Raw genomic sequence first — 15,000 nt, 5'->3', positions numbered from 1 at the left:
ACACTCAAAGTGTTTTTTCGGGGCGATTTAAAGGTGGGGTAGGTAAGTTTGAGAAACCGGCTCGAGATACACTTGTTGTTATATTCCATGGAATGCTCTTAACATCCCGATAGCAATGAATATCTGAAGTGCTTTGACAACAAATCCATAAATAAATATCATCTGTGGAAGCTGTAGTACTGTAAAAAGCACGACCAATCATCTGAGCCGGCCCGGCTAAAATAACTGGATGGCCTACCTGCCTGTCAGCCTTCCATCTGTGCACAAACTTATCTCGTGCCCTCATTGGTCATGTGCGCGTTCGTGTGTGTTGGAGGAGGGGCTCTGTGAGGAAGTGGCAGATTTTCTCCGGTTGTGTATTTTCTAATTCTAGCGATCTCGAGCCGGTTTCTCAAACTTACCTACCCTACCTTTAACTCCATACTACCATTTATTTTTTCATATTTAACGAGGCCCTATTCTGCTTTTTGGGGTGTTCGTCTCCTGTAATGTGTTCTTCAGGTTTTAGTGCATGTAAATGGTCTACTAAGGCTCAAATCCGCCTAAAAACGCCTCCATTGGACTACTTTGTTTACTTCCGGTACAAAGTGACATCCTTATGAAACACTCGCTCTCCTATTGGCCAGCGCACACACACATTGTAGGCTAAGGGGCGGGGCATCTCTAAGCAATTGACCAATCACAACAGAGCTGGCTAACAGGTAGCTAACTTTAGCACTCTGTGATTGTGTACAGTTAGTTTACAGTGTGTTATAGAGTGGCGAAGTCACGCCCATCTACTTCAGACCCATGGGACCTTATTTCGGAAAATTATGCATTGAAGTCAATGGGGAGAGAAAACGTATCTTTCGATCCCGTTTGAATTGTGCCACGAATTACACATATGATGTTTGTCAATCTTAACAAATCATTTCCATGTCATAAAAGTCACAGTTTGTCGTAAAACTCTTGAAATATAAGACTATGAAAAATACGCAACTAGAAAGACTACAAATCCCAGAGTCCCGGTCCCGCATGCTGGCTCTTATGAACCGACTACCTCCCCTTGTGTGTATGTACAGCTCTCAACATGCCCAGACTTGGAGTGATTTTCACCTCTTTTAATACTTTCCGCCTCATTCTGAAAGAAAGAAGTGAAATGTGCCAACGTGACGGCCGTCTTGGTGTGTGGTGCGAGACGGGAGATGTAGTTCATTGAGCGGTTTCACACAAAAAAAAGTGTTACTTCACATTTTTATCTTTTAAATTGACAAACATCATATGTGTAATTCGTGGCACAATTCAAACGGGATCAAAAGATAATCTTTCTCTCTCCATTGACTTCAATACATACTTTTTCCGAAATAAGGTCCCATGGAGGTCCACCGGAAGGGGAGGGACTTCGCCTCTCAATTAGTACTTCTACTTGTGTAAATCATCTGAATACTTCCTCCACCTCTGACTTTAGTAAAGCTCACAGCGACCTCTTCACCATGAGGTCACTGTGAGCTTTCTGTGAACTGAAACCATTCATGGAAACACAGACAGTCTCTATTTGTGGAAGCAGTCACCCTCTTTCTCTTATTGCTGAGCACCTCTGCTACACAGTGAGGATTTCATCACTTCTTGTCCCCTGGTCTGGAGGTCAATGGTCTTCTGAAGCTGTTTTTGGTCTGAAATAAGGTTTGTGGTTAACACAAGCTGAAGAGATTTTAACGTTTTGTTCTACGTCATAAAATACGCCAGTAAATACCCCACTGGTGGATTTAGAAACTGAGGCTGCTAACAAGTGTCTAAATGAGACGATTAAACGTTATCAAGCCCAATATTAGCCACTGTTAGCTTAGCGGTGGTGATGTGAAGTCATGTGACCGTGCTGTAGTTATTTTATAGCCCAACATTAGCCACCTTTAGCTTAGCGGTGGTGACGTGAAGTCATGTGACCGTGCTGTAGTTCCTTTATAGCCCAACGTTAGCCACCTTTAGCTTAGCGGTGGTGACGTAAAGTCATGTGACCGTGCTGTAGTTCCTTTATAGCCCAACGTTAGCCACCTTTAGCTTAGCGGTGGTGACGTGAAGTCATGTGACCGTGCTGTAGTTATTTTATAGCCCAACATTAGCCTCCTTTAGCTTAGCGGTGGTGACGTGAAGTCATGTGACCGTGCTGTAGTTCCTTTATAGCCCAACATTAGCCACCTTTAGCTTAGCGGTGGTGACGTGAAGTCATGTGACCGTGCTGTAGTTCCTTTATAGCCCAACATTAGCCACCTTTAGCTTAGCGGTGGTGACGTGAAGTAATGTGACCGTGCTGTAGTTCCTTTATAGCCCAACATTAGCCTTTAGCTTAGCGGTGGTGATGTGAAGTCATGTGACCGTGCTGTAGTTCCTTTATAGCCCAACATTAGCCTCCTTTAGCTTAGCGGTGGTGACGTGAAGTCATGTGACCGTGCTGTAGTTATTTTATAGCCCAACGTTAGCCACCTTTAGCTTAGCGGTGGTGACGTGAAGTCATGTGACCGTGCTGTAGTTCCTTTATAGCCCAACGTTAGCCACCTTTAGCTTAGCGGTGGTGACGTGAAGTCATGTGACCGTGCTGTAGTTATTTTATAGCCCAACATTAGCCTCCTTTAGCTTAGCGGTGGTGACGTGAAGTAATGTGACCGTGCTGTAGTTCCTTTATAGCCCAACATTAGCCACCTTTAGCTTAGCGGTGGTGACGTGAAGTCATGTGACCGTGCTGTAGTTCCTTTATAGCCCAACATTAGCCACCTTTAGCTTAGCGGTGGTGACGTGAAGTCATGTGACCGTGCTGTAGTTCCTTTATAGCCCAACATTAGCCACCTTTAGCTTAGCGGTGGTGACGTGAAGTCATGTGACCGTGCTGTAGTTCCTTTATAGCCCAACATTAGCCTCCTTTAGCTTAGCGGTGGTGACGTGAAGTCATGTGACCGTGCTGTAGTTCCTTTATAGCCCAACATTAGCCACCTTTAGCTTAGCGGTGGTGACGTGAAGTCATGTGACCGTGCTGTAGTTCCTTTATAGCCCAACATTAGCCACCGTTAGCTAAGCGGTGGTGACGTGAAGTCATGTGACCGTGCTGTAGTTCCTTTCCATATAATCACTTTTGTGTTTTAACAAACTCATCCCCCCCTCACCCTGTCTCTCCTCCATTTGTCCATGAGGTCATCCCTCTGTTACCTCTAATCCTGCGAGGTTCATCTTTCTGCCTCCGCTTAATCCCACACACACACATACACACACACACACACACACACACACACACACACACACACACACACACACACACACACACACACACACACACACACCCCAAGCTATACAATTGCACACACACAGACTCACAGTTATTCTTGTATTGTATACTCAATTCTCACAGCATGCACGCACACATATTCCTTTAGACAACACACACACACACACCAACCCCCCCCACATACACACACACACAGTGCCCCCCTCCCTCCTCTCTGTATAAAACTTCCTCTGTCAGTACATTATCCATTCTGTCTGTCTCTCTTGTGTCTGTGGTGAACAGAACACCTTCATATACAGGTAAGTGTGTGTGTGTGTGTGTGTGTGTGTGTGTGTGTGTGTGTGTGTGTGTGTATCTTTCTGTCTCTGTGTGTGTCTGATGGTCTGTTTGTCCTTTAAAATCATCTTCTCTAGGTCTTGTTGTCATTGTAAAAAAACAAACAGATTAATGTAAGATTTTTTTCCAGAGGTGCAAGAAGTAGTAATTTAGTAGATTAAAAAAAACACAAATTATATATTAAAATTGTACTTAAGTACCTGTACTTAGTTACTCTCCACTGATGGATTTTTTCAAGCAGCTGTCATCATATCATACAGAAGTGAACCCTTGTTTTCTAGTATTGTCATCACTTTAAAAAACGTTTTCCAATCAACAAAAGACATCAACATTTATCCAGTGATTCGAGGATTCGTAAAATCCCAAATGTGTGCAGAGGTTTTATTTCTCATTGAATAGTTTGTTGCTGATTCTGGGTTATACAGTATTATGTCTGAGCATCCTTGAATGCACCACGGTAGAAGAACGTATAACTAAAACCCATCTTTATACACATTAACGATTAATAACAACAATTAATTACTGAAGCTAATTTCATACTGCCTTAATTGCTACCTTGACATAATCAAATAGTGGTATATTTATATTAAATACTGAAGAAAGAAACGGTATAACTTTGTTGTGTGTGTGCGTGCGTGTGTGTGTGTGTGTGTGTGTGTGTGTGTGTGTGTGTGTGTGTGTGTGTGTGTGTGTGTGTGTGTGTGTGTGTGTGTGTGTGTGTGTGTGTGTGTAACCTACCATCTATTACATCGTTTTTTTTGCCTCTATTGTCCCTGCAAACCTCAGATGCTAACAGCTAGCTAACTTTATTTACATCTGCAATGTCCATCTATAGGTTAATGCTTTTCATTTAGAGTTATTAAAAATGATGAATCATATCATATTTATCCTGCCACGTGTAAAAATAAAATACCATGTCACGTATAAATCAGTTTCTATGTCAAGAAACAAAGGGGCTATTTCACCGTTAGCTTAAACCGCTAACTCTCAAGCTATAAATACCCTTAACACTACAATGGCCTTTAGCTATCGAGGTTTTGTTACACACCCATTCTTCTTTTGACCACACACACACACACACACACACACACACACACACACACACACACACACACACACACACACACACACACACACACACACACACACACTGCCCTTGACCAAAATAACCTCTGCTAAGTCGTTCCAGTTGGTATTTGAACCTGTTTGGCGGTTTGGACACGGTCATCTCTCATTCATCTCCCGTTATTCATCCCTCTCTTCATCCATCATGGATTTATTCATAGGTCTCACCTTCACATCGTTCCTGAGTGAAGCCATCCCTCTGCGTTCAACACACAGTGACACAGCCTTTGAGCAAAGCACTAAACTCCAAGGGATGTCAATATTGCTCTGCTTTTTGTATAAAAAAAAAGATATAGATAAATCAAAGTCTAGATTTTGTATCTTCACGGCCTACTGTATATTTCCTGCTTTTTAATGACGCTTTAATTATATTTTGAGATGTTTAACTTCTAGTATAGTTTATTTCTACTCTTTAATCTCTAAAAATAGTCCACTAATTTTCATTAGCTTCAGTTAGCTTTCATTTGCTGCTCATTTCTGCATCATAGGCTAAAGTTAAAAGCTAAAAAGTTTGACTTATTGTGTATAAAATGAACCAGATCTTTCACATCCATTCACAAAATTACTCTGACATGACTTTTAAGACATAATCATTCAAATAAAAGCGTCTGTTCTGTGACGAGACGTACAAATAAGTGAATATGGGGTTTGGGTTAGCTTAGCAACAACTAGAAACAGCTATCATAGTTATCTCCACTAAATCCAGCTACCAGCTCTAATTCACAAATTAACACAATATTTTACACGTGCAATAGCTCGGTGGCCACAGAAATACGTTGTTAACATTGACAAGAGCAATGTTAAGTTTCAGTATGAGAATATGTGGCGTTAAAGCTACTAAATGCTTCGCTATGTTCACTAGCTTGTTGCTAACTCGCTGGTGAAGTAGAAAGTACAGGTATTTGTGTTCAACATGTAAGAAGTAGAAAGTACAGGTATTTGGGTTCAACATGTAAGAAGTAGAAAGTACAGGTATTTGTGTTCAACATGTAAGAAGTAGAAAGTACAGGTATTTGTGTTCAACATGTAAGAAGTAGAAAGTACAGGTATTAGTGTTCAACATGTAAGAAGTAGAAAGTACAGGTATTTGTGTTCAACATGTAAGAAGTAGAAAGTACAGGTATTTGTGTTCAACATGTGAGAAGTAGAAAGTACAGGTATTTGGGTTCAACATGTAAGAAGTAGAAAGTACAGGTATTTGTGTTCAACATGTAAGAAGTAGAAAGTACAGGTATTTGTGTTCAACATGTGAGAAGTAGAAAGTACAGGTATTTGTGTTCAACATGTGAGAAGTAGAAAAGTACAGGTATTTGTGTTCAACATGTAAGAAGTAGAAAGTACAGGTATTTGGGTTCAACATGTAAGAAGTAGAAAGTACAGGTATTAGTGTTCAACATGTAAGAAGTAGAAAGTACAGGTATTTGTGTTCAACATGTAAGAAGTAGAAAGTACAGGTATTTGTGTTCAACATGTGAGAAGTAGAAAGTACAGGTATTTGTGTTCAACATGTAAGAAGTAGAAAGTACAGGTATTTGAGTTCAACATGTAAGAAGTAGAAAGTACAGGTATTTGTGTTCAACATGTGAGAAGTAGAAAGTACAGGTATTTGTGTTCAACATGTAAGAAGTAGAAAGTACAGGTATTTGTGTTCAACATGTAAGAAGTAGAAAGTACAGGTATTTGTGTTCAACATGTAAGAAGTAGAAAGTACAGGTGTTTGTGTTCAAAATGTAAGAAGTAGAAAGTACAGGTATTTGTGTTCAAAATGAAAGAAGTCAAAGTAAAAAGTCGTCAGAAAAATAAGTAGTAGAGTAAAGTACTGATACCAGAAAAATGTACTTAAGTACAGTAACAAAGTTTTTGTACTCCAATACTTCCCACCTCTGGTAGTAAGAAGATCTGCGGGTTATTTGTTTTTGGAAAGTCACTCTTTCAACACCAGACAATAGGACAAGAGGAGAGGGATGGAGAGAGGGAGGAAACTCGATCTTTCTACGTTTAACCCTCTTCACATTCTCACCTGTTGACGCTCCATCAATCTCCAGTTCCCCTCCAGGAAGGTGTCAGCGTGGTTTCAGCCAATAGCAGCTCACAGGGACCATTTATAGCCAATAGCATGTCAGTATGCATTGTGTCTGTGTGTGTCCCTGTTTCCAAAGAGATTAATCACAGCTTTGATTTCACAGAGATGACTCACTGCTGCATTTAAACACCTGATGTGTTCTTAAGTATTCCTCCATGTAACCAGTGTCTTTTTATCCTAGTTAATATTGCTGCCAAACACTTATAATGTTGTAGTGAGCGGGGCAATGTTTCTAGATTTAGTCATGTAGCTGTACTTCTAAGAATTCTGACTTTTCCCCAAAATGTCTGCCTTTTTTTCTCAGGTTTGAGTTTTTTTCCCAGAATTCAGACGTTTTGTTTTTCCTTAACCCTAATCCTATTGTCTTCGTTTCCCCCCCCCCTTACTTTGGTGTTTGCGGTCAAATTTGACCGGTCCTGTTTTAACTGCTATTACATTAACACAAAAACCATTAATCATCACCACATTTCATTTAACACCCTTGCAAACTGTATCAGACTACTGGTATACATGAACAACTGCAGTAAATATACAAAGAATAGACACTGAACATGTATTGCGTGTGCCAGGTGTGATCCATGTGGGGGGATGGGCACATAAGAGCGGGACATGTGTCAAATTGTTCTGTGTGTGTGTGTGTGTGTGTGTGGTGTGTGTGTGTGTGTGTGTGTGTGGGGGGGGGGGTGTGTTTCATCTGATCCGGATGGTTACTAATTCCTTTTCTTTATCGCGGTCATGTTTAACCGGGAACACCATGGGTGTTACAAAGTTGACTAAATCATCCAAAGTTCAATGAAAGTGGTGATCAGCAATTGTATATGTTCAAATATCTACTGTGAAGGATATCATGAAGCCTTAATGCAATCGAATGTAAAACAAAAAAGTTATGATTGATGAAAGTAGTAAATCGGTCAGATTTGACCCGAATACAACAGGAGGGACACGTGTTTCTAAGACTTCCGATTTTTCTCACGATCCTGAATGTGCACATTTTTTTCAAAAAAATCTGACTTTTTTAACCCCGATCTTTCTACGTTTAACCCTCTTCACATTCTCACCTGTTGACGCTCCATCAATCTCCAGTTCCTCTCCAGGAAGGTGTCAGCGTGGTTTCACACAATAGCAGCTCACAGGGACCATTTATAGCCAATAGCATGTCAGTATGCATTGTGTCTGTGTGTGTGTTTCTCTGTTTCCAAAGAGATTAATCACAGCCACCTTTGTGATGATTCACTGCTGCATTTACAGCACATGGGTTTCTCAGTATTAAAGTATTATATGTGTTTAAGTATCTTTGATCCATGTAACCAGTATATTTGTTATCCTAGTTAATGTTGCTGCCAAAGACCTATTGTGTTGTAGTCGGTGGGGCAATGTTTCTAAGTAGATTTTCCTCAAGTAACTGCACTTTCTAAGGATTCTGACTTTCTTTACAAATTTCGGACTTTTTTCTCAGGTTTGATTTTTTTCACAGAATTTTGACGTTTATTTTTTATAATTCTGACTTGTTTTCTCAAATTTAATTTTGACTTTTTTCTTAAATTGGACGTTTTTCTAAGAATTCAGATTCTCACAATCCTGACTTTTTCCTCATTAGATTTTCTTGATTTTTGATTTTTTGTATTAATTTCTAAGTATTTCTCAGAATTCTGACTTTTTCCCCAGAAGTCTGACTTTTTTCCAAAATGTCAGACTTTTTTCTCAAAAAAATCTGACATTTCCCCTACATTTCGGACTTTTTTCTCAGGTTTGACTTTTTATTTCTGACTTGTTTTCTCAAATTTAATTTGGACTTTTTCCTTAAAAATCTGACTTTTTCAAAAAAATCTGACTTTTTTCAAAAAAATCTGACTTTTTTACTCAAATGTTATTTTTCTTAAATTTCAGACTTTTATCATGGATTTGACTTTTTGCCCAGAATTCTAACTTTTTTCTCAATTGTGTATAATCGTGTCAGTTCTCTCCTGATGAGTTAATTGAACTTCTGCTGATTCTCTCACGATCCTGATTTGTTTGTCCTCTGCCTCTGTTCTTTGCAGTCATGTCAGACGTCGAAGAAGAGTACGAGTGAGTACAGAAACATCCTTCAGTATTTATAATTTCAGCGTTTGCATTAACGGTGAAGTTAACTAATGAATATGTTTGTCTCTATTTCTTCTCTTCTCTCCAGGGAGCAGGGTGAGTTCAGTTTGTCCACATTTAACACTTTAGGTTTCCTAGAAACAACTTATCTGATTGTAAATGAATTTCTCTGGGTCTCTTTTCTCCAGAGGCTGAAGAGGAGGTGGAGCCTGAGGAAGAGGAAGAGGAGGATGAAGAGCAGCGGGTGGAGGTAGAGGAGGATGAAGAGCAGCAGGTGGAGGTAGAGGAGGATGAAGGTAGGTCAGGGAAATACCCAGAATGCAAAGCAGCTTACCTGCATCCATCCTGATTAACCAAAGTGGTTTGTAATCAGCTGCAAATATGGTTTGACCCCAAAGAAATTGCAACAAAATGTTTCTCAATGGATTATTGTAGTATCAGGTGTACTTAATAACATACTAAAAGTGGCAGAGCAGTTGAATGTCTATGGATGTTCTATGGATGTACACACATTATGACGGATAACAAGGGTATTAATGATAAGAAAATATGTTTCCTTGTTTGATATATCTGTGTAAATTATGGGCATCACTAACTCTGACCCTTTACTTCCACTCTATTCTGCTTCCCAAAACCTCCAGAGCAACATGAGCACCAAGAACACCACGGTACGTAGAGCATGTCCGTCATAACTCAAACTTTTACAAACCATTAATACAAATAACTTAAATCCAATAAAGTGGTGCAGGAATGTATTTCTGTGTTGGTCCCTGAAGGCAGCATCTCCTGGACCAATGGGATTCCTCCATGTGATTTTGGATTATTGCAGAAAATAATCTCAATGTTTATGATACTTACACGTTTAGTTCAGCAGGATAATCTCCACACATTAACACCACTTTATGATTTCTGAAGAAGCTATAATGCTAAGCTAGAGGTGGCTAATGTTGGGCTATAAAGGAACTACAGCGCATGTCACATGACTTCACGTCACCACCGCTAAGCTAAAGGTGGCTAATGTTGGGCTATAAAGGAACTACAGCATGGTCACATGACTTCACGTCACCACCGCCAAGCTAAAGGTGGCTAATGTTGGACTATAAAGGAACTACAGCACGGTCACATGACTTCACGTCACCACCGCTAAGCTAAAGGTGGCTAATGCTGGGCTATAAAGGAACTACAGCATGGTCACATGACTTCACGTCACCACCGCTAAGCTAAAGGTGGCTAATGTTGGACTATAAAGGAACTACAGCACGGTCACATGACTTCACGTCACCACCGCTAAGCTAAAGGTGGCTAATGTTGGGCTATAAAGGAACTACAGCATGGTCACATGACTTCACGTCACCACCGCTAAGCTAAAGGTGGCTAATGTTGGGCTATAAAGGAACTACAACACGGTCACATGACTTCACGTCTCCACCGCTAAGCTAAAGGTGGCTAATGTTGGGCTATAAAGGAACCAAAAACACATTCAGAAAACCATTGACCTCCAGACCAGGGGACCAAGTGCTAAAATGCTGAGTCATGCCAGGGTTTTAGGACTCATTCCTGCACCTCTCTATGGGGGTTTATAGTGCCTGTAGATTGTGTGTCTCTCAATGCATGATGGGAAATCATAGTTTTAAAGTAATAGTTAAATATTTGGGGAATATGCTTGTCTTACCTCTTGATCCCCGGGATGTGGATTTCCTCCTTCCTCTCCTGGTTCTGGACCTTTATCATTTCTCACTTCTGCATTTCAATCTCCTCTTCACTCTAAGAGCATCTTCCGATATGACCTTCCTCATCCTACTCTTTTACTCTCTTGCTCCCTCTCGTCCGTCCTACTTTCCCCATTCCCTTGCTTTATACTTTTCATCATAAATGACTAATTTCCTGCTCCATTTGTTTATATGTAATTATCCATTATTCATTCTGTCTTCATGTTGTTGGTCCGTCAGATCAAGAAGTCCAGGAGGAAGGTGAGAAATATTAGACGTGTGGTTTCCCAAATTGATGGTTAAAATGATCATGAATAGAAGTTAAGTGAAACCCTGAATTGAAAGATAACGGCTTAATTGCCTTTTATTTTGTAGTCCTTTGCTTGCTGTTCCTTTAGTAACACTAATAACTTTATTACCAACTTTTAGATCGTCATTAATCGTTATTTTTGTCTTTTTCTCTCTTTTATCAACAGAGGAAGAGCGCCCAAAACCAAAGTATGTTTACATTATGTATTCTTTGGTTGCATTTTGGTTATTTTCTACATGACCAAAAGTGATTTCTTTCTTTTGAGTTCTGAGATTAAAGTCAGACTTCGCAGATCCGAAAAAAACTACTTTTTTCTCAGAATTCTGACTTTTTCCTCAGATCAAAAATGTGAGAAAAAACTGAAATTTGAGAAAAACATTAAAATGTGTGAATCGTCAGAATTCAGAGAAAATAGGATAGAAAAAATAAATTTGTGAAAAAAGTCAAATCTTAAAATAAATCAGAATTCTGAAAAAAAGTCAGACATTTGCGAAAAATATGTTCAATCTGAGAAACATTTTTAGTGTTTAGTCAGAATTCTGAGAAAAAGTCACAAATTAGAAAAAAGTCAGAATTCTTACAAAAGTCAGACATTTTAGAAAAAAAATCAAATTTAAGAAAAAAGTCAGAAATCTGAGAAAAAAGTAACATTTCTGAGATTTTCTTTTTTTTTCTTTTCTCTGAACAAAAAATATTCCCTTTGGTCAGATCTCAAAAGAAAATTCACACGTGTCCCTCATTCTCTTCCTCAATTTTCTCCTTTAAAAAAAAAAGTCCCATTGATTTGATGATTTACTTCTGTCTTCACTTGTAAACCTTGTTCGTCCTGCTCTTCTTCAGACCTTTGGTTCCCCAGCTCGCCCCTCCAAAGATCCCCGAGGGCGACCGCGTGGATTTTGATGTAAGTCGTGCCTTTAAAAAACAGATTTGATCCAGATACCATAAAACTATAAATACTGAATCCAAAACAACGTATCTGTGGTAAAATAATGATATTCAGTTTTGTCATACGAGATGCCAATATAGAAACAGAATCTCTCTCTCTTTGCAGGACATCCACAGAAAGCGTATGGAGAAAGATTTACTGGAGCTTCACACTCTGATCGACGTCCACTTTGACCAGAGGAAGAAAGACGAGGAGGAACTGATCAGCCTGAAGGACCGAATTGTAAGCTCACCTTTCACACCTTCAACAAGGACCAACCCAGTCTCACGGCATTTCGTGTTATAGTCACGAAATTATATTATTATTCGTGTTCACGATTTCGCATTTTTTTTCCGTGTCATACAGAACGATAACAAAATAAATAAAAGCAATGTAAATAATAACAAATTAGAAGGAAAAAGAGATTTAAAAAAATACAAATTTAAGTATTCTGACACAGAACGATTTTAGAAGCAATGTATTTCTATTGGTAGTATGTTTCGTGCCTGCACCAAATAATAACAAATTAGAAGGAAAAAAAATTGACATAAAATACAGATGTCAGTATTCTGAGGCTCTGAGCCATTTCTTTTCCTCACTGACGGCAAAAAAACTCAGACATTATACAATTTAAAATAAAAGGGATAGGTTTAGGCTTAGGGTAAGATATTGAGTAAGAACATGTTTTTATGAACCACACAGCTTCTGGTCTTCCAAGACCCGACCGGACAAAAAGACGTGTTGCAGGCACGAAACATACTACCAATAGAAATACATTGCTTTTAAAATCGTTCTGTGTGACACGAATTTTTTTAAATTTCGTGACTATAACACGAAGTGCCGTGAGACTGGGTTGCAAGGACACATATTAAGAGAGGAAACAGACCTTAAACTTCTTTGCTTTGCTTCCCATCAGGAGAATCGTCGGTCGGAGAGAGCTGAGATCCATAGGGTCCGAACGGAGAGGGAGAAGGACCGACAGAACAGGATCGCGGTAAAACACACACTCATATTCACTCACAAATACACACATGTATCACACACACTTATGTAACTTCACTGGGCTGGAGTAAAGCTCAAAGTGTTGTGCTAGCTTCTAAAGGTATGTAAAACCACTGTTTAAAATATAAATCATAGAGAAAGCTACTCAAAAAAGATCTGCGGTAATTACTTCCCCTGGTCTGGAGGTCAATGGTTTTCTGAATGTGTTTTGGTTCCTCTATAGCCCAACATTAGCCTCCTTTAGCTTAGCGGTGGTGACGTGAAGTCATGTGACCGTGCTGTAATTTCTTTATAGCCCAACATTAGCCAACTTTAGCTTAGCGGTGGTGACGTGAAGTCATGTGACCGTGCTGTAGTTCCTTTATAGCCCAACATTAGCCACCTTTAGCTTAGCGGTGGAGACGTGAAGTCATGTGACCGTGCTGTAGTTCCTTTATAGCCCAACATTAGCCACCTTTAGCTTAGCGGTGGTGACGTGAAGTCATGTGACCATGCTGTAGTTCCTTTATAGCCCAACATTAGCCTCCTTTAGCTTAGCGGTGGTGACGTGAAGTCATGTGACCATGCTGTAGTTCCTTTATAGCCCAACATTAGCCGCCTTTAGCTTAGCGGTGGTGACGTGAAGTCATGTGACCGTGCTGTAGTTCCTTTATAGCCCAACATTAGCCACCTTTAGCTTAGCGGTGGTGACGTGAAGTCATGTGACCGTGCTGTAGTTCCTTTATAGCCCAACATTAGCCACCTTTAGCTTAGCGTATGCTTTTCTTCATCACTTCTCTGGGTCTTCATCAGGAGGAACGTCACAGAAAAGAGGACGACGAAGCCAAGAAGAAGGCAGTTGATGATCTCAAGAAGAAGAAAGTGCTCTCTGGCATGGGAAACTTTGGAGGCTTCCTGGCAAAGGTCTGTTGCTGTTCTCAGTATTATATCATAATATAATAATGATGATGAAGATGAAGAGATGATTATACTGACTGTGTGTTCTGACCCAGGCGGAGACGAGGAAGGGGAAGCGTCTGACGGGTCTAGAGATCAAGAAGAAGACTCTGGGCGAGAGACGAAAGACGCTAAATGTTGACACCATGAGAGAGGACGCTCTCAAGTGAGTCGTCTTTTATTTATCATCTGATGAAACGGTGACATAAAGACCCCTTCATTCTTATCTTGTTCACTTCCATTAGTTTAATCACTAATATAAGTACAATCATAAGATGTTCAGGTGAATATCAGTATGTAGTGTCTCTACTTTAAAGAGTCCTCTCCTGCTGATGTTCAGGTGAATATCAGTATGTAGTGTCTCTACTTTAAAGAGTCCTCTCCTGCTGATGTTCAGGTGTATATCAGTATGTAGTGTCTCTACTTTAAAGAGTCCTCTCCTGCTGATGTTCAGGTGTATATCAGTATGTAGTGTCTCTACTTTAAAGAGTCCTCTCCTGCTGATGTTCAGGTGTATATCAGTATGTAGTGTCTCTACTTTAAAGAGTCCTCTCCTGCTGATGCTCAGGTGTATATCAGTATGTAGTGTCTCTACTTTAAAGAGTCCTCTCCTCCTGATGTTCAGGTGTATATCAGTATGTAGTGTCTCTACTTTAAAGAGTCCTCTCCTGCTGATGTTCAGGTGTATATCAGTATGTAGTGTCTCTACTTTAAAGAGTCCTCTCTTGCTGATGTTCAGGTGTATATCAGTATGTAGTGTCTCTACTTTAAAGAGTCCTCTCCTGCTGATGTTCAGGTGTATATCAGTATGTAGTGTCTCTACTTTAAAGAGTCCTCTCCTGCTGATGTTCAGGTGTATATCAGTATATAGTGTCTCTACTTTAAAGAGTCCTCTCCTCCTGATGTTCAGGTGTATATCAGTATGTAGTGTCTCTACTTTAAAGAGTCCTCTCCTGCTGATGTTCAGGTGTATATCAGTATGTAGTGTCTCTACTTTAAAGAGTCCTCTCTTGCTGATGTTCAGGTGTATATCAGTATGTAGTGTCTCTACTTTAAAGAGTCCTCTCCTGCTGATGTTCAGGTGTATATCAGTATGTAGTGTCTCTACTTTAAAGAGTCCTCTCCTGCTGATGTTCAGGTGTATATCAGTATGTAGATTTTAGTCTCTGCAGACCATTGACATGCACTAAAACCTATAGAACACACTACAGGAGAGGGACGATCACAGAAAGCACTGCA

At 39.9% G+C, this 15,000-nt stretch overlaps 1 protein-coding gene across 2 annotated transcripts in view; it reads left to right on the top strand.

The window, feature by feature from the left end:
* Positions 1–3,517: 3,517 nt before the first annotated feature.
* LOC117500041 (troponin T, slow skeletal muscle-like) overlaps positions 3,518–15,000 on the top strand; it is a 12,394-nt gene continuing 911 nt past the window's right edge. The window contains exons 1-12 of one of the 2 annotated variants that reach the window (XM_034152731.1): positions 3,518–3,552; positions 8,837–8,864; positions 8,968–8,975; positions 9,068–9,175; positions 9,521–9,547; positions 10,829–10,849; positions 11,065–11,086; positions 11,739–11,799; positions 11,950–12,066; positions 12,740–12,817; positions 13,618–13,728; positions 13,818–13,927. In XM_034152731.1, the coding sequence (XP_034008622.1) occupies positions 8,839–8,864; positions 8,968–8,975; positions 9,068–9,175; positions 9,521–9,547; positions 10,829–10,849; positions 11,065–11,086; positions 11,739–11,799; positions 11,950–12,066; positions 12,740–12,817; positions 13,618–13,728; positions 13,818–13,927 (689 nt within the window). In that variant the 5' untranslated portion in view covers positions 3,518–3,552; positions 8,837–8,838. The remainder of the gene's footprint in view (positions 3,553–8,836; positions 8,865–8,967; positions 8,976–9,067; positions 9,176–9,520; positions 9,548–10,828; positions 10,850–11,064; positions 11,087–11,738; positions 11,800–11,949; positions 12,067–12,739; positions 12,818–13,617; positions 13,729–13,817; positions 13,928–15,000) is intronic. The other variant, XM_034152732.1, reaches the window with a different exon arrangement.

This window comes from Trematomus bernacchii, unplaced genomic scaffold (assembly GCF_902827165.1).
Source record: "Trematomus bernacchii unplaced genomic scaffold, fTreBer1.1, whole genome shotgun sequence".
NCBI classification, from domain to species: Eukaryota; Metazoa; Chordata; class Actinopteri; order Perciformes; family Nototheniidae; genus Trematomus; species Trematomus bernacchii.
The sequence above is the reverse complement of the archived record's forward strand: the minus strand, read 5'-3'. Positions and strand labels throughout refer to the sequence as shown.